The sequence below is a fragment of the Pseudophryne corroboree genome, chromosome 11 (genome assembly GCF_028390025.1).
Source record: "Pseudophryne corroboree isolate aPseCor3 chromosome 11, aPseCor3.hap2, whole genome shotgun sequence".
NCBI classification, from domain to species: Eukaryota; Metazoa; Chordata; class Amphibia; order Anura; family Myobatrachidae; genus Pseudophryne; species Pseudophryne corroboree.
Genome location: NC_086454.1, coordinates 44,644,994 through 44,665,492, shown reverse-complemented (window position 1 = coordinate 44,665,492; position 20,499 = coordinate 44,644,994). Strand labels below are relative to the sequence as shown.

General features: G+C 44.7%; 1 protein-coding gene across 1 annotated transcript in view; it reads right to left on the bottom strand.

Annotated features, from left to right (window-relative positions):
- The window catches only part of OTOG (otogelin), a 416,567-nt gene that overhangs the window by 32,480 nt on the left and 363,588 nt on the right, over positions 1–20,499 (bottom strand). Inside the window, exons 45-47 of the mRNA XM_063944165.1 lie at positions 18,815–18,925; positions 16,907–17,008; positions 13,360–13,923 (exon numbers count right to left, since the gene is read on the bottom strand). Coding sequence (XP_063800235.1) covers positions 13,360–13,923; positions 16,907–17,008; positions 18,815–18,925 — 777 coding nt within the window. The remainder of the gene's footprint in view (positions 1–13,359; positions 13,924–16,906; positions 17,009–18,814; positions 18,926–20,499) is intronic.

The following is a 20,499-nucleotide window of genomic DNA, read 5'->3' as shown; positions in this document are numbered from 1 at the left end:
ATAAAAGCATGTCATCGGCAAATAGACTAAGTTTCACTTCAGTCGACCCAACACTAATACCCGTGTATTCTAGGGACATGCGCAGTGCAGTGGCTAGAGGTTCTATCGCTATAGCGAATAGGAGGGGTGATAGAGGGCATCCTTGTCTGGTCCCTCTATGGAGGGGAATGGGAGAGGACATATAATTGTTAGAGAGGATTTGAGAGGAAGAATCATGGTAGAGAAGGCGTATTGCATGGATGAATGCCTCCGGGAACCCAAACCTGTGCATGGTGTCAAAAAGGTGGTCCCATGTAACTAGGTCAAAAGCCTTCTCAGCATCAAGGGAGAGAAGGGCATAGGGGTTCTGGTCTCCCGAAGTCTTCAACCACTGCATGACAGTCAGTATCTTACGCACATTTACCGTGGAGTGGCGTCCCCAGATAAATCCCGTCTGGTCCTCCTGTATCAGAGAGGGCAAGAGAAGCTTTACCCGGTCTGCCAAGATCTTGGTGTATATCTTGTAGTCCGTATTCAATAAGGATATAGGTCTATATGAATTGGGAAGCAGGGGGTTTCTCCCTGGTTTATGGAGAATTTTCAGGATCGCTGCATTGAAGTATAGGGGAGGGGGTGTTCCAGACAACAACAAGTTGAATAGTTCACAAAGGGGTTTGACCAGTTGAGGGGCCAATATTTTATAGTATTCATTGGTTAGACCATCCGGTCCAGGGGTTTTGTTTGGTTTCAAACCTTGAATAGCATGGAGTACCTCCTCCTCAGTAATGGGGTTCAGTAGGGGTTGGGATGAGGTAGTGGGCAGAGAGGGGAGCGTAAGGGAAGACCAGAAAGAGTGTTGCTGTTGGTGATCAACAGAGGGTTCAGAGTATAATGAGGAATAAAAAGACTGCAGAACCTCAGACACCTGGCTACAATCATGTACCACCGTGCCGTCTGCCTTGGTTAAAGCATGTATAAGTGTTGGGGGATGTTGACCTTTCAAGAGATTTGAAAGCAATCGACTAGATCGATTGCCAAATTTATGGAATCTACATTGGGACATAAACGTTAATTTAGATTCAGTTTGAGATAAGAGTTTGTCAAAAAGGGATTTTTGTTCATAGTAGAGTTTTCTAGAGCTTGGGGTGGGGGACTGTATGAATGCGTGGTAGGCGTCAGTGAGTTTTGATTGGGCATCAAGATACAGAGTTTGTGTGTCTTTCTTATGTTTGGAGGTGAAGGAGATAATAGAGCCCCTTAGTACTGACTTAGACGTTTGCCAGAACAGGTGCGGTGATTCATTCTCTGCGGTTACATTACAATGTTTAAAGTCAGCCCATGATGCCTCCAGCATGTTTCTAAATTGAATGGAATTGGTCAAGTGGGTTGGAAAGCGCCACTGTCTGACAGGGCCTCTATTGGGGAAGGTGGCGAGAGTCATCCAGCAGACCGCATGGTCCGACAAGGACACCGGTTCTATTTCAGATGTCTGCACCCTGGTGAACATAGAAGTCGAGATGAGTAAATAATCGATTCTCGACAGTGTACCATGAGCAGCCGATAAACATGTGTATTCACGGTCAACTGGATGACAGGCCCGCCACACATCCACCAGATGCAGCTGTGACATTAAATATGGTAAACCATATTTGGGGGTGTACCGGGTAGATCTGGATTTGGTATTTCTATCAAGAGCGTTGGATACAGTGGAGTTAAAGTCACCCGCTAGTACCACCTGTTTGTGTGAGTGTGGGTGCAGTTTAGCGGCAATGGACAGAAAGAAGGGTTGGGGATCGATGTTGGGGGCGTATACATTACACAAGAGAAAACGTGAGTCCTCTAGAGTGACGTCTACAATGAGGAATCTGCCTTCGGGATCAGATTGGGAGGAATGAAGGTCTACCTGGACTGAGCGCCTAATCAATATGAGAACCCCACGGGCCTTGGCAGTAAATGGGGCGGACGCCAAGACTCTCCAGCCCAGGCAATTGAGTTTGTCAATCTCAGGGGGAAGGAGATGAGACTCCTGGAGGAATGCAACGTCTACATGCAGTTTAGACAAGTAAAGTAGGATTTTCTTCCTCTTTATGGGGGAGTGGAAACCACCTACATTATATGTGCCAATTTTTAAACTGGTCATAATACTGTTGAAAAGAGGTACGAGTTATGGCAATAAGTAAAACCAATACTGTCATATCTACCAAATACATTGCTAGTGATAAAGCTGGATTCCTTTATCGTATAAACAACCCTTTATGAGGTCTAAGAACACTGTACGCTGTTTACTTAAGAAGTACCGTAAGGGTACGCTAGTTGCGTAACGATCGCTCAGCCGTAGGCGAGACGCTCAAGCGTCACGTTCGCTCACGGCCCAGAGATCACAGGCAGGCACGCTATTGGCTGTTGACTAACGTAATGATTCGCTATGGCGTAGCAGACGCTCGAGACCACGAGGAGATCACCAGCGGCGCAGACGCTCACAACGCTATACCTTGATATCTATACCTTTAACAATGAGATACACAGTATACCTTTATGTAGAGACAATGTGTAAGTGCAACCTGGTGTAACCTGATTAACTACAAAGCTGCTTGAGAGTCACCGACGCTCAAGTGAACACTTAACACTATAAGAAATACACAGATACTTGTTTAGGGTCCAAAGCCTATTATATGTATTATAACTAATATACTTGCAAAAAGGAATCACAGTACAAATGATACACTACAATATAACAGAGACTTCCTAACCAAAATAGCTACACTAGAAATACAATACAATACCAATCTAATACAATACAATACAATACTAGTCAAGGGGAGATACGAGAGAAAGTGAGGAGAGAGAGAGAGAGAGAGAGAGATATATGAGAGAAATGGCTCACAGAAAGACAATGATTACGGAGAGAAACTTACGCACAAGGGTAACGATCGCAAGCGCTTCTGGACATCCAGCTTCCCGATTATCAGCAATGAGAACCGTTTGATGAGAAGTGCAAGCTGGATGCCACAGGCCCGTCTTTTATGCTACTCACACAATGCAATCCAATGGTCCCTACAATCTCATTGTCCATTGGACGCAGGAATTCGGCTTCGCATTATAACAAAGGTCATAGGTTGATTCATACAGGTGGGCTGTCTTGTATCAGTGGCCTTGGTTATGCAACACAATGGGTGATGACCAACACATTCCTGTCTTCTGGAGAGCTATTGTTTGGCGAATACAAAACAGAATCCTGTCTGGGTTTTGTTCTATATTCATGATGTCCACTTTCAGTTGAGACAATGACATCTCAGCCCTCATTCTCCTGGATACAAACCCTAATCCATTCGTAAACACAGGTGTTGGCCCTCCTCATTGAGTCTCAAAGCTCAGTGTAATTAAAGGCTATTGTACTCCGTCTGCGGGAAGGATACTGATTTGGAGTACAATTGATCTTCAATTACTATTCCGGTGCTTACCTTATGCATGTAAAGATATGAGGCCCTCCCAACATGCAAACTATTGTTTGGGGGATCTCTGAGGTCAAAGAGCCATTTGAGACCCACTGATACCTGTCTCCAACTGTTCAGGTGCATGACTAAGTAAGAACAAATAATAATAAATGGACATAACTTCTTATGTCCATAACTATTCGCACGAGCGATTAATCCGCTCCAAACCAACACCGGAATATTGCTATTTAAATACTCTTCCGATGGGTACCAAACACCACTGTATGACTCCTGTTAGACCCTTCGCACAATACAAAGAGGGATTCCTCCGTTCAGGGACATTCTATATTAACCAAACTTTCAGAATCTATCAAAGGGACCATGATCTACAAACTACATTAATTGTGAAAATATGTAACGATTGAGTCGCACGCTACGATTACATAAACTCTACCGTAAATATGCATACCGTGCGCCTGCGGGTGCACGCTATTGCGGGTATGCGCCTTCACGTGAGAGCGTACGCATGCGCAGCGCGGACCAGTGTGCGGTGCAAATATGGCAGTGTGCATAGAGATATTTTTCTGACTTTGACAGTCTACCCTTTGGCAGTCAATAATAACTGCCACCTTCTAAAACATTTCAAAAGGAGAAAAATATAGGTCAGGGGTTAATTCATTTCCATGGTTGGGTAGGGGAGGAGAGAGGAGTAGGTGTGAAGAGGGTATGACCTAGTGAGATAGCAGAAGCGTGTGTGTATGAGTCCATGTTTGGTGGGTCATGTATCATCGTGCCGTACGTGTTGTAAATCAAGCTTCGAGGTATTGCGAAGTATACATTTGAATTCCTTCTTATCCCGTATCAAGGGTCTGTGGATGGGCTGTCAAACTCTACCGAGCTCATTTTGGCTTTTAGTTGTAACAAAATGGGGATGCACATTTTAGTTGATGATACATGAATGGGGGAAGTATGTGGTTGCTGATATCTGTGCCTGTATTCCCTATCGACTATGTGTGTCATTACCTGAGGGTTGTAGAGATGAAGATAAAGAACACTTATGGAAAAATGCAATGATATTCTATGTCAGGTAAATGTACATCTGTCGTCGACGTTTTGTTCGGTATCAGTTGCAAGTCGTCTTCTTTGCGCTGTTTTGCTCCTTAGGCGTGAGCAATAAGCTTTGTCAGTGCCATTAGATTTACAAAAAAAATGTTGGGCTAGCGTGAGTTTAAAAATACTAGGGAAACTGGGGATCCATGGCAAAGTTCATCAAATGTCCATTTCTCAAGTGGTCAAAACTTCTTCTTTGGTCCATCCGTTGTCTGTATAGCGTCTCGTCAACTTCCTCGTCCAAGGGGGTCTTTTTATCTTGGAGAAAAGCAGAAAAACAGGTGAAAGAAACGGACCGTATAATCGCATTTTCATCACATCCTGGTTTCTATCATTGGGTCATAAATCAAATCCAGGTTAATTACAGTTTCCTCACTCCTCAAGCTCATCACTCTTGTACTTTGTTTGCACTTCATTAAAGCCTGCCCGCATCTAAATATCAATCCAATAAATATAACAACACCCAAAATACATAGGAGAAACTTTCCAACATCCATTATGACTCCTTGAGCCCAGTCTCCTAAACCGGAGAACCAATTTCGCGGGTTCAACCATGACACCCAACCAGTCAGCTCATTACCTACAGCAGCAAGAGTGAGATTGTGTTTTCGGCGAAATTCCCACTTTAATTGGAGAATATCATCCATCTTTTGGTCTATGACCTCTACCGGATCCTCGGTGCTATTCGTGATGTACGTGCAACACTTCACGCCGTACTGTGTTGCCAATGTAACACAATATCCGCCTGTCACTGCTGTGAGGTAATTAAGAACCATTCTATGCTGTACCAGTTCTGTTTTATAAGCTTGGAGTTCTCTTCCAGTGTATCTAAACGTGTCATCATACATTTCAGTGATATTATCTAACAAATTGGCGAGTGCGGAAATGTATTTATAATTCATCACTCCTCGAGCGGTGCGAGTGAAATCTAACGCTACCAGAACCTGAATCCCGGTGGATTCATGGATTAGATCAGAGGCCGGATGCTCTAACCTTTCTGACAGGTGTCTTTTAACTCGGTGCTCGTAATGAGTGTGAGTATAAGGAGCTTGGGCACCACGGTGTATGTCTTTCATTTTGTCATGTGTTACAGTCATCACTTCAGGCAATACTTTTCCAATATAACACAATCCTTCAGAGTTTGGGGCAAGCCACTTGTACGCCTTTCTCCCGCATATGAAATATGCATCATCGGGGAGAACATATGGGACGGAGAAGGACATGACCATATTACAAACCTTCCAGGTGAAATCTCCTGACCCTAATTCTTCCATCTGCTTAATGCACGTATCAGACTGTACGATATGTGCACAGTATCCTGGTGATACTTCTCCAACTCTAGTAATTCTATTTCCTAGGGTGTATCTATACCGGAAAGATTTTCCTCTACTGGCTATGTGGCGTACAAGCTCTGTATCTGTAGGCATTCTATCTGCTCTATGCGAGAAGGTCATGGTAAGGTTGCTCCATGATACTTCCCAATTTCCCGGCTTTCGGGGATTGGAGATGTTAAAACATAATAGGGACCTATCCACATGGTATTGGTGGAGCTTCAAACTAGGAGGGCTGGAGATATTAAACCTCCTGTCCACCGGTCTCCCACCCTTTAGCTCAAGTACCTCCCTTACCGTTAAAGGAAATGGTACTAGCCCTGATTTGCTATGACCCTGAGGTACTTGAGAGCATACCCAACAATCTGTTTTATTTAACACGCTACCCACTAAGGAGTGATAGTCACTCAATGGATGCCGGTCCATATGGATATTAAAACTGGATTGGCATTTCTTTATGCATCCATCCTCAACCATTGTCACAGAGCCTACAGATACAGTTTTCTTTTTGAACTAACAATCCTTCACAATTGTTTACAAATAACATGGTTGTTAGATCGTGCCCGGTACTCGCCTTTGCTTGGTGATTGGGTTGCTATTGGAAAGTTACACCTCCGTCTCAGTCATCAGGACCTTTCTGGATCCTTTCTCGACCTCCCTGGTACTCTCACCGAAACAGACTGTTCTGGTCAACATCATGGTCAACAGGAAAATCCATATCACAGTCTCTTGGGGCAAGTCCATCTTACAGGAGGAGAAAAGAAGAAATTTGTAAAGGGGGTATAAGAAATCAGTTTGAGGGGGAGAGAACTTGTTACGATAATAAGTTCTCTCGTCTTGTTGTTCTTCTTGTTCTGCTGTCCTCTCAAAGGTGCTGTCTCTCAGTCTTCCAAACGAACATTCTGGTGATGCAATATTCCTTCCTAACCGGCGATCTTTCTGTAAGGAGCAAAAATCTGGCATTACCATTGGTCCAACTGAGGGGTGACATACCATCTTTAAACCATGAAAACATGAGTGAGAAGAGAGAGAAAACAAAAAAAAAACAAAAGAGATAGAGAACAATTCATATGCATATATATATTACATAACTCGACATTAACCATCAATAGAAAAAGAGAAACAAAGCATTTTTAAAACATTGTCAACATTAAGAAAACATTGTTAGATTATCAGGCTGTCATATCTACGTGTCTAATGGTCTCCTTGAGCAGTCCCTCCCCACCAGCACCTGCATTACTCCACTGTCTGTATCTGGCCAGAAATACATTGTGGCGGAGGTCATGCTGGGGTTTGGTAGACTTCTGCAAGGACCAAGTGGATATGCAATGTGTGAATTCTTACCAATACTCGTCAGAGATGGGGATAGAGAGAGAGAGAAAAAAAAAAAACATTTCACAGATACATTTACAACGTTTCACCTGGTCATTCCTGTGTCTTTCAGTGAATGACCTCCCAATTTATTAACCGTTACCTCAGGCTTACCATCAGTCCTAATGTTCACCTTTCCTGACTATATATCATGAGTGTGGCTCAAAATTCCTCCTATCTGATCTCTGATTATAATGGTGTGTGTTGTAATTTTGCTCATTTCTTGGTCTAGGGGGTCTAACTTTATGTGGGTTGTTACAGTTGCTGGCGTAATGCCCTTCTCTTCTACAATGGTAACAAACCCTTGGCTTTCTCCAAGTGTCAGTGAACTGGGGTCTTGGCTGATTTGATGCCTCCTCAAACGCTTGGATGCTCATCACCCTCAACCGCTTTCCCTGTACCTCCCTGCTTCCTTGGATATCATGGTTATGTTGTTGTCTAGGGGGTGCATATACCTTGTGTGTGCTTCTAGGCCTGCAATTTCTTGCATAATGACCTTCCTCCTGGCAGTTATAACAGACTTTCAGATTTGAATTTTTCGCAGTGGTGTGGGGCTTTTGTTGAGGTGGTCTTGTGGTTAGGGCCTGTATACTTGTTGCTATTAACTTATCTCTTAGTGACTCTCTGTATCTGGTGATATTCTGATCATGATTAATGACGGCCTCTCTTAGTGTGGCCACCGAGATATCTCTCCAGTTTGGGTTGGTGGTCTGTACCCTTGTTTTTAATTCATCCTTTAAACCATTCATTAGCACATATACTGCTGTTTCTCTGTGCGGTGTGCTTGCTTCAATGTTTTCTATACCCGTATACCTAGTCAGGTCCTGCAATGCCCGGTGGAAATAATTGGAAGTACTTTCCCTTTCGTTTTGTCTTATGGAGAAAATTTTGTTCCACTCGACAATGGCTGGGAAATGTACTTCCAACTGTCGGTTGATCTGCTTAATACATTCCTGATTGTGTTCCTCCGTCCAAGGTACCTCCGTGTCTAATTTACAATCAGCAATAAATTTCGCAGGGTCAACACTGGAGGGCAAACATACCCTCAGCACTATCCGCCAATCTTTGTTGGTGGGTTCTGTGGAGTTTCCTAGTTCTTTAATAAATCTTTGGCAGGCTACTAGATCTTTCCTAGGATCAGGGAATTCAGACATAATTGATCCCAATTCGGTCCGGGACCAAAGACAGTGCATTGCACTGTCCTTGACGGAAATGATTCCCTGATCGTCAGTCTTCCCATTGGGGACTGCAATCACCCTGACCGGATCGAACTCAATTACATCACCTTGTTTTGGTCTTATAATATGGGGTACATTTGTTTGTGCGTGATATAAAACATTGTACGTACCTGTGGACACGACCTCACCTGACCCTCCGTTAGGGGGTTTGATTATTGCCTTTACCAATTTGGTCGCGTCCACCTGGATGTCTTGTAGGATGGCTTCCGGAAGAGGTGCCGACATTGTTCTGGCCTCACTTTCATGAGTGTATTCCTGGGGGAAGTTTGACATGGGGTGCAACTTGCATAGGTTAATAGTTGTACATTCAACAGTATTACAATAATCATTGTTACATTTATTACACTTATTCTTATGATCTATACTACAGTTGCTAAGAGCGTTTTTATTGTTCAACCTTGTGCTTTTCTCCGCAACCACAATCCTCCCTGATGCCATGTCTCTCTTCTCAAGATAAGAGTCAGAAAAGTCAATTGAATCTCTTTGTAATTCACCTTCCTGTTGCCCTAACTGCAAATAATCATAATGTTTACTTCGTCTCTTTGTTGGTTCAATGAGACATATCCTCCTCCTTAAATTTTGTAACACTTTTGGGCTAAAGCTGCCTATATTTGGGAACTTCTCCCCATCATGTACAGTCATTCTTTCCCATTCATCACATAAAACTTCTGTGTGACTTCCATGTTTCTCACACATTATGTACCTGGCCGATCCTACTGGACGGTCTTCTGAATCAACCCGAACCGAGGTTGATCGCCCCCTACCTGAACAACTGGCCCCCATAATCTGCAGGTGTTGCTTACTACTCCTTTGATCTTTATATCACGGTCTTCAGCGAACCCTTACAGCAAACCAAATTATTCAAAATAGGCCGGCGGTGGCGGTTTACCGAGTACCCCACTCACTCGCCCACCTCGACCAATACGACCTGATCACACCGATATGGTGCTGGCGTACTCGATACAGGGCCCCTACCAAAAACCTTCTGTTTACTGGAACATGTGAGGGTTACCCGCAGGACACTTACTCTTTCCAATAAAGGTGGGGTTGTTAGACAGTTCCTGAGTGACCAGCGAACTTCCCTTCCAAAAATAAAAAATTACACAAATCACGTCAGAATGTACAAATAGCGTTTATGACCTTTGTACGCAAAATGATACTAGTCAGGTTTACTAATGCACACAATGACGTGCGGTACAATCGTTCAGTACATAAGCACTACTTGTTATGTACTGAGAGATCAATGGAATCGAAAATTTCGGCTGCGAATTCCTTCAGCAAGAGCTTGTATGGCCTATATGGGTTCTGCACCAACCCCCGGGGTTGTGCCTCTTACCTTTATAGCGGACTTCTTTGTCCTTATGACCTCCTGGTCTGTGTGGTCCGCTATACTCTAATGCTCAAATATTTTATTTAACCAAGGATGCCTCCTTAGCCACCGTATATGTCACTTACACGTATGTTCCTGACGAGTACCCGACTTTCCTTTTGGTTCAACCTCTAAGTTATATAAACTTATGTAATAATAAAAACACACTCACTCAACACATGTACACTTTCGTTTCTATATCTATTTCTGCGCAGAAATTTTCTTTAGCCCAGCTGTGTTACCAATTAGGAGCAGGATCTGTTAAACTAAATTTCAGATTTCCAAAAATAGACTTGCGTTATTTACCGCGTCGCGTTATCTACCGCTTTGCGCTAATTCAACTTATCGTGACTTGAGCTACGTGGGCGTAGCCGGACACTCCGCTGCGTAATGTACGCTGCGTGCCTCGGCCTTTGGATTGCGTACGCAAGTCTCAGTTAGGGACACGTGTACGCAAAACAAAGATCCACCGTAACACAATTTATACTTTTATCAATGTAGATGATCCCTGATCATCCACCGCGTACCCCACTGGCTTTGCCTTATCTCCCAGGCAAACCGTGTGTTGGTCTATACTTTAACTATTACCTCTATTCTTAAACTATGAAATAACAGCAAGTCTCTTTTAGCGCTTTTCTATCAACTATAAAACTGGCAAACAGGATAGTGATATACGAAAATTTTAAATGAAAAGGAAATACAGATGTATACGTAAAGCAGAAGAAAAATACAGTTTTAAAAGACACAAGCGTTTTGTTCTTACCTCCGGTTCCCGGATTCCTTCAGCACTCTTTATCTAAGCAAAGCAGACGCTTATCCCGTCAGCACTGCGAGACAACCTCCCGCCCTTTGCTGAGGGATAATGTCTGCTGATCTACCTAGTGCAGATATGTGAAGGACTGGACGGCCCCCAATTGATAAAGCTGGATTCCTTTATCGTATAAACAACCCTTTATGAGGTCTAAGAACACTGTACGCTGTTTACTTAAGAAGTACCGTAAGGGTACGCTAGTTGCGTAACGATCGCTCAGCCGTAGGCGAGACGCTCAAGCGTCACGTTCGCTCACGGCCCAGAGATCACAGGCAGGCACGCTATTGGCTGTTGACTAACGTAATGATTCGCTATGGCGTAGCAGACGCTCGAGACCACGAGGAGATCACCAGCGGCGCAGACGCTCACAACGCTATACCTTGATATCTATACCTTTAACAATGAGATACACAGTATACCTTTATGTAGAGACAATGTGTAAGTGCAACCTGGTGTAACCTGATTAACTACAAAGCTGCTTGAGAGTCACCGACGCTCAAGTGAACACTTAACACTATAAGAAATACACAGATACTTGTTTAGGGTCCAAAGCCTATTATATGTATTATAACTAATATACTTGCAAAAAGGAATCACAGTACAAATGATACACTACAATATAACAGAGACTTCCTAACCAAAATAGCTACACTAGAAATACAATACAATACCAATCTAATACAATACAATACAATACTAGTCAAGGGGAGATACGAGAGAAAGTGAGGAGAGAGAGAGAGAGAGAGAGAGAGAGAGAGATATATGAGAGAAATGGCTCACAGAAAGACAATGATTACGGAGAGAAACTTACGCACAAGGGTAACGATCGCAAGCGCTTCTGGACATCCAGCTTCCCGATTATCAGCAATGAGAACCGTTTGATGAGAAGTGCAAGCTGGATGCCACAGGCCCGTCTTTTATGCTACTCACACAATGCAATCCAATGGTCCCTACAATCTCATTGTCCATTGGACGCAGGAATTCGGCTTCGCATTATAACAAAGGTCATAGGTTGATTCATACAGGTGGGCTGTCTTGTATCAGTGGCCTTGGTTATGCAACACAATGGGTGATGACCAACACATTCCTGTCTTCTGGAGAGCTATTGTTTGGCGAATACAAAACAGAATCCTGTCTGGGTTTTGTTCTATATTCATGATGTCCACTTTCAGTTGAGACAATGACATCTCAGCCCTCATTCTCCTGGATACAAACCCTAATCCATTCGTAAACACAGGTGTTGGCCCTCCTCATTGAGTCTCAAAGCTCAGTGTAATTAAAGGCTATTGTACTCCGTCTGCGGGAAGGATACTGATTTGGAGTACAATTGATCTTCAATTACTATTCCGGTGCTTACCTTATGCATGTAAAGATATGAGGCCCTCCCAACATGCAAACTATTGTTTGGGGGATCTCTGAGGTCAAAGAGCCATTTGAGACCCACTGATACCTGTCTCCAACTGTTCAGGTGCATGACTAAGTAAGAACAAATAATAATAAATGGACATAACTTCTTATGTCCATAACTATTCGCACGAGCGATTAATCCGCTCCAAACCAACACCGGAATATTGCTATTTAAATACTCTTCCGATGGGTACCAAACACCACTGTATGACTCCTGTTAGACCCTTCGCACAATACAAAGAGGGATTCCTCCGTTCAGGGACATTCTATATTAACCAAACTTTCAGAATCTATCAAAGGGACCATGATCTACAAACTACATTAATTGTGAAAATATGTAACGATTGAGTCGCACGCTACGATTACATAAACTCTACCGTAAATATGCATACCGTGCGCCTGCGGGTGCACGCTATTGCGGGTATGCGCCTTCACGTGAGAGCGTACGCATGCGCAGCGCGGACCAGTGTGCGGTGCAAATATGGCAGTGTGCATAGAGATATTTTTCTGACTTTGACACTAGCTTGGACAAATAGAAGCAACAGGACAAGACACATAGAGGAGAGAACAATGGGTGGAGAGGGTGGGGAGAAGTAAAGCAGAGGATCCAGAAAAAGTGGATTAAGAGGTGAACATCAAAAGTGCACTTCGGGCACAAAAATAATTTAAATAAACCTATAGTTCGCCAAATGGGGAACCAGATAAGAGCTCCAGGCTTGCCCCAGCCCTGGTACTGTGAAACAGTAAGCATAGCTTATATATGGCATAAACAAAACATAACTAAAAACAACATACGGAGAATTTTAGGTTGTAAGGCGCCTTAAAGTGAGCATCCCATTTAGAATGGGATTAAACGGTGAAATGGCACCCGACCTAGCAATTAAACGGTAAGAGAGGCGCCTCCTCCTACAATCAATTTCAAGAACCTCTAGTGAGTAACGGCTATAACATAAACAGGCTTATTAAAGCAATAAAGTAATCGCCATTAAAGTAGGATAGAACCACGCTAAGGAACTCTGCAACCGTGGTTAACAATCAGAAGTCGAGTCCGTTGAAGGCAGGTGTAGTGAAGAACGGCCGTTCTCCTCTTCCAACATATATGCTTCCGCATCAGCCACGGTGGAGAAGTCGGTAAATGAAGATCCTTTGAACAGACGCAATCGGGCCGGGTATATGAGGGCAAATTTTCTATTTGCTTTGACTAGGCGGGAACAAAGTGGGGTGAATTCACGCCGTGCCCTGGCCACCTCTGCCGAATAATCTTGGAAGATAAAAATCCTCACGTCGTTCCATTGTAAATTCCGCTTACGTCGAGACGCAGACCAGATAGTGTCTTTATGGATGTAGTTCAAACAACGGAATATAACGGCCCGGGGTCGGGAATCCTGTGTAGACCTTGCCGGACCAATACGATGGGCCCTCTCCACAATCATACCTGCGCAGGAATCTTGAATGTCAAGCAGATCAGGCAGCGTGTCTTGTATGAAGGAAAAGAGTGCTGGCCCTTTAAGTATCTCAGGCAGCCCAACCACTCTTAGGTTATTTCGACGTGATCTGTTCTCGAGATCGTCGACCTTATTAAGAAGCTGGTAATGGGATTTCTGGAGAAAGGCGCACTGTTCCTTTAAATCAGCGACGTCATGAAAAGTTTCCCCAAGGCGTTGTTCGTTAGCTTGCACCCGTTTGGAAAGCTGTTTAAACTGTGATTTGATGTCATGTACTGCCTGCGTGACTTTTGCAGCATGAGATTCCATGATAGGGTTAATGGAGTCCTGAATTGCCTTTACCATGTCAGAGTATGTAATGGGGCCTTCAGTCTGTTCTGTGGTCTTATTAGACTTCTGTGTTGAGGGGACAGCATGTGCAGAGAGAACTGTGTTCACAGAGGAGTCAGATAAGGTATGTAACTCACGTTCTGTGTGTACTGGCTGCTGCTGCGGCTGTGTCTGCTGTCCGGCGGCCATCTTGGAATCCCCTTTCGTTTTTGCAGAACGTTGTTTAAGGGGTTTAGCCGCTTCTGGGGCGGCCAGAAAGCGTTCCATCAGGTGCCAGAGGTATTCTCACAGGCAAGTGAGGGGTCTGGGAGCGGGCTGTGTCGCTATGTGCAGCGTGAGAGTTAGCGCGGGCTGGGGCGGCACACGGAGCTCACACTGCTGCTGCTGCACGCATCGGCGCCGTACCCGGAAACTACCATTGCTTTTAATACATTTACTAATGTACAATGTATAAGTGTAAATCAGAGATTCCCAATTGCGGTTCTCAAGGCACCCTGACGGTCCTGGTTTTAAGTATATCCATGTTTGGCCACAGGTGACATAATTAGTACCTTGGCCAAATTGATTTAACCATCTGTGCTAAGCAAGGAAGATACTTAAACCTGGACTGTCAGGGAGGGAAGCGGTTAAAATACCGCTAGCCGGGATCCCAGTGGTCACAATGTCGATTCCGGAATCCCGACTAGTGGTGAAATGCCACCGCTGGAATACCGGCGAGTTAGGTGATTTTCCCTCTAGGGTGTCCACGAGGGATCGGTATGAAATATCTACAATCAAAATCCCGACGGTCGAAATCCCGACAGCAATTGACCGACGGTCAAAATCCCAACATGGACAAAATACCGACATTTAAAATACCGACATGGTCAAAATACCGACATGTAAAATGCAGACAGGTCAAAATGTCAACATGAGTTTTTCATTGTTTTGTGTGTGTATGTCGACATAGGTCGGCATGGACACCATATAAGTGTACCGTGTCCCCTCGCATGGCTCACTGCGCTCGACATGCTTCGGGCACGGTGCCTCGCTCCGCTCGGCACACTATTATATTCCCCCTCCAGGTCCACTGGGATGGTAAAGTATGAACAAGACGGTTTCAATGAAAAAATCATGAAAAACTAATGTCGGCATTTCCACCTGTCGACATTTTACATGTTGGTATTTTGACCTTGTCAGTATTTTAAATGTCGGTATTTTGACCGTGTCGGGATTTTGACCTTGTCAGTATTGTAAATGTCGGTATTTTGACCGTGTCGGGATTTTGACCTCATCAGGATTTTGACCGTTGATCAATTGCTGTTGGTATTTTGACCATCGGGATTTTGATTGTCGGTAAATTGACTGCATCCCGTACACGACACCCATAGGGAGAGAATATAACCTGCAGCGAGCCACTGTGCCCGCAGTGTGGCGAGCATAGCGAGCGCGCAGGGGGGCTTCTAGCGATGGCCCCGCTGCCGGCATACTGGTGGCCGGGATGTTGCGGACGGTATACTGATGGTCGGCTTCCCGACCGCCGGTTATTCATTCTGAACCCCTTGGGAATCTCTGGTCTAAATACAAAACAATGTTATTGAAAGGGGTAGCAACTAATGTATTTGCTCCCACTAGTCCTGTAAGTAAGACATGCAGTAGTACTGGGATGAGTTTACAAAACGTATGGACACATTATACATACAGTAAGCAGCGGTTATATAGGGAGCAGCAGGTATCACTAGATTTACTTTTGTATCACAGTGACACATAGAGGCTAAATGTAGGTACTACACAGTATCAGCATAATACAGAAAGAGGAAGAGAAGCTGCTGCCCCTCACGCCACATTCTGGATGAGAGATTCTGTTGGATGGGTCCATAAAATAGACCTCAACACGCTGCTTTCTGGGTGCTATAATCAGGTAATGCCACTTTTAGTAGGAGCTAGGCCAGGCTGTAGGTGGTCAGCATTTCACAGTACAGTATGTCAAATAATGTGACTACTGTAAGATAATAAGCTATTACAGAACAGCTTATGCGGCCTGGACTCTCTCTGCTTTCCGTGTTATTAGGAATAGTAGCAGAGGTGTTCCCCACCGATTGACTGATTTATTTTATTTTTGAAATATATATTTTTTATATTATTTCAGAATTCGATTGCAGCTCACAACTTGCTGCGTGTCATGGGGGTAATTCCAAGTTGATCGCAGCAGGATTTTTGTTAGCAGTTGGGCAAAACCATGTGCACTTCAGGGGAGGCAGATATAACATGTGCAGAGAGAGTTAGATTTGGGTGTGGTGTGTTCAATCTGCAATCTAAATTGCAGTGTAAAAATAAAGCAGCCAGTATTTACCCTGCACAGAAACAAAATAACCCACCCAAATCTAACTCTCTCTGCACATGTTACATCTGCCTCCCCTGCAGTGCACATAGTTTTGCCCAACTGCTAACAAAAATCCTGCTGCGATCAACTCAGAATTACCCCCCATGGCAATACCAAAGTGAAAAACAATGTGTGTGTAGGCCCATGTTTTGTTCCAGCGTTCAGTTAATTAAACATTAAAAGCAGTTGGCTTTCTTCTTTAAATTTGGAGAATTTTGATAGACATCCAGGAACTGGGAAGTAATCGTACGAATGCTACTTTCCAAACGACGTTCGTTGGGACAATGTGTGTGTGTGTGTGTGTGTGTGTGTGTGTGTGTGTGTGTGTGTGTGTGTGTGTGTGTGTGTGTGTGTGTGTGTGTGTGTGTGTGATTATGCAGATGGATCCATGTTTATCCTGGCCTTTAATAGGATTAATTGAGACTGGCCAATCTGACTTAATCCCCTGCTGTAATGACTTAATCCCCTGCTGTAATGACTTAATCCCCTGCTGTATTGACTTAATCCCCTGCTGTATTGTTCTCTGTACTGTATTGCAGCTGAGAACAATAGATGAAGGGTTTATGTAACTATACCATGGTGTGCCTAGGTGCAGCAAACTAGCCAAGATAACCGTGGATCTATCTGTATATGTATATCATTGTTTTTATTATGACTAATAAGACTATGACTGTCCCATCTCTTGTGTAGGCACGACACAGGCAGCCACAAAGACTTACTGCAGTGGTAGGTAGGACAGCACCTCTCGGTAATATTGCTGGTGACGGTAAGTATCTCCCCCTCATGGCAGGTAGGTATATGCTGGGAGCACACGTTACAACCTGTACACACAATATAAATGAGAAACAAAGACGTATTGAGTTATACAGGTGCAGAGTGTTTGATCCTGCTAATTCCAGTTACACCGTCACTTCTCTCTACATAATATTCCTGTTAGACTTTCCTGAAGTGACTGACAGAGCAGTACAGTATACGGCACCTCACTCACCCCTGGCTGCTCCTTCTGAGTCACCTCCCCCTTTTATCTTATGTGGCACCCCGGAGAATGGTGTGTGTGCTTAAAGTGGCTTACAGGTCCGCAGCAGCAGAAGGGGGAAGCGCTGACACAGCAAGAGTTAAGCGAGGACCCTGGTCCGATCACATGGTCTGGGTGGGGAGAGCTGATTGGGCAGGGCAGCCTGGGAACAGAGGAGCCTTGTGGGGAAAAGGAGGAGGAGTCTACTGGAGAGACTGGAGGTGCTGGATGCATGCTGAGCAAGGAGCAGAACGGGAGCTGAGAACGGGTGTTAGCGGCAAGGTCACGCTGGACGGTGAGAGCAGCGCTGCAAAGTGGAAGCAGCGTGGTGCAGCAGGAGAGCCAATTGCCAGGTGAGCGAGTGTGAGGCACCGCAGCCGGAGGCCGGACACCACCAGGCCTAGTGAAATGCGCGGACGCCACGGCCATCTTGTGACAGCGAGGAACCATTGAAAATTGGTCAAGCAAGTGAAATACTCCGCTCTAAGGGTCCCAGTGAGTACACTGAGACTGACTGATCTAAGTCACGGACAGACCTTACACCCAGCTTAAGTATCCATTGTAACACGCTGTGCAGTGTAGACAGCATAGCGCCATAACCACAAGCTAATCCCTGTTACGGGGCAAGTAAGACAATCATTCCCCCTGCGTTGACACTGTTGGGACATAAAAGACTGAGTTATTGTGCAAGTGTAAGTCAGATATTTAACTTGGAAAAGACTGAGTAATTGATGCAAGTGCAAGTGAATTCCTTAACTAAGAGAGATTGAGTTTATTTGTCAAGAGACACTGCCATCCCTTTTCTATCTACACCCTCTTTAGATAGAACTGAAGTACACTGACATTATTACAACCCAGGATACTTTATACATCTGTGTGCCAATTCCCCCAAATTGAAAAGCTGTGGCACTACAGAATTCTACCAGAGCTCCAACGTAAATTGCCGGTAAAGATCATAATACCTTGGCTAGAGAAAGCTAGAAGTTTAGTCATTGTTATTGTTAAATGTGTTTTTCAGCACTCTCCCCATGACCACATTATAGACTGTGAGTCCAATTATAATACGCCAATAGCTGTGATTCAATTGTCTTTTGCATCTTTGAATGTTCCATTGTGGTGTGAACTGAAGCTAATTGTCTTCTCTCAAATTCTTCTTGTGATTTTTATTCATTTTTTATGCCAATTAACGAATCATCCTCCTCAATCCAGAGTTCGTTGCAGCTCAATAAAAAAGACATCCTATTGGAATTGCTGACTCACTCCTGTTTTGTATTAATCTATCCTACCTAACTGAACACGGGACTGCAGAACAAAGTACAGGGGGGAAACATTTCAGGGGAAAGGTCCGTCACATAGCCACCCAACACCTGTGATACTGTACCTCTCTCAGCCACTTAAACATACATGCCAACCCCGGGGTGCTACACTTAACCTGCAACACCTCCACCTGCACTCAGATCTAATCTTCTCAGCCTCACTCTTACCCCACCTAGCTTCTGTCTGCTACACTACACGCGCTGCACCTTACAAATATATGATGATCCAATGGAAATTGCGCAGCTTGGCCGTCGTGGGACTATAGAGGTGATCACTAATACGAGGTGTTTCCTACCACAGAAATGTCTGACGCAGCAGGAATCATTCACATGAGCAACAAACAATGTCTGGTCCTCCCGGCACTGAGGTCCGGTGTCCTCCAGATCGCACTTATCGGGGTCACATTCTGAAATGAAATAATAAGAATTTACTCACCGGTAATTCTATTTCTCGTAGTCCGTAGTGGATGCTGGGTACTCCGTAAGGACCATGGGGTATAGACGGGCTCCGCAGGAGACTGGGCACTCTTAAAAGAAAGATTAGGTACTATATCTGGTGTGCACTGGCTCCTCCCTCTATGCCCCTCCTCCAGACCTCAGTTAGGGAAACTGTGCCCGGAAGAGCTGACATTACTAGGAAAGGATTTGGAATCCAGGGTAAGACTCATACCAGCCACACCAATCACACCGTAGAACTCGTGATAACTATACCCAGTTAACAGTATAACAATAACTGAGCCTCTCTCAACAGATGGCTCATACAATAACCCTTTAGTTAAGCAATAACTATATACATGTATTGCATAGAGTCCGCACTTGGGACGGGCTCCCAGCATCCACTACGGACTACGAGAAACAGAATTACCGGTGAGTAAATTCTTATTTTCTCTGACGTCCTAGTGGATGCTGGGTACTCCGTAAGGACCATGGGGATTATACCAAAGCTCCCAAACGGGCGGGAGAGTGCGGATGACTCTGCAGCACCGAATGAGCAAACTCAAGGTCCTCCTCAGCCAGGGTATCAAACTTGTAGAATTTTGCAAAAGTGTTTGAACCCGACCAAGTAGCAGCTCGGCAAAGTTGTAAAGCCGAGACCCCTCGGGCAGCCGCCCAAGAAGAGCCCACCTTCCTCGTGGAATGGGCTTTTACTAATTTAGGATGCGGCAGTCCAGCCAGTTTTTCTGACTCTAGCCGTCCTGGAAACATAAAGTTTCAGGGCCCGGACTACGTCCAGCAACTTGGAATCCTCCAAGTCCCTAGTAGCCGCAGGCACCATAATAGGTTGGTTCAAATGAAACGATGATACCACCTTAGGGAGAAATTGGGGACGAGTCCTCCATTCTGCCCTTTCCATATGGAAGATCAGATAGGGGCTTTTACATGACAAAGCCGCCAATTCTGACACACGCCTAGTCCAAGCTAAGGCCAAAAGCATGACCACTTTCCACGTGAGATATTTTAGCTCCACGGTCTTAAGTGGCTCAAACCAGTGGGATTTTAGGAATCCAACACACGTTAAGATCCCAAGGTGCCACTGGAGGCACAAAAGGGGCTGAATATGCAGCACCCCTGTAACAACGTCCGAGCTTCAGGCAGTGAAGCCAGTTCTTTTTGAGAGAAAAAGGGATAGGGCCGAAATCTTGGCCTTTTTGGATCCTAATTTTAGGCCCATAGTCACTCCTGACTGTAGGAAGTGCAGGAATCGACCCCCCTGGAATTCCTCTGTAGGGCCTTCCCGGCCACACACCAAGCAACCTATTTTCGCCATATACAGTGAAAAAGTCTTGCTGTCACGTCTTTCCTAGCCTTTATCAGCGTAGGAATAACTGCATCTGGAATGCCCTTTTCCGCTAGGATCCGGCGTTCAACCGCAATGCCGTCCAACGCAGCCGCGGTAAGTCTTGGATCAGACAGGGTCCCTGTTGCAACATGTCCTGACTGAGAGGCAGAGGCCATGGGTCCTCTGAGAGCATTTCTTGCA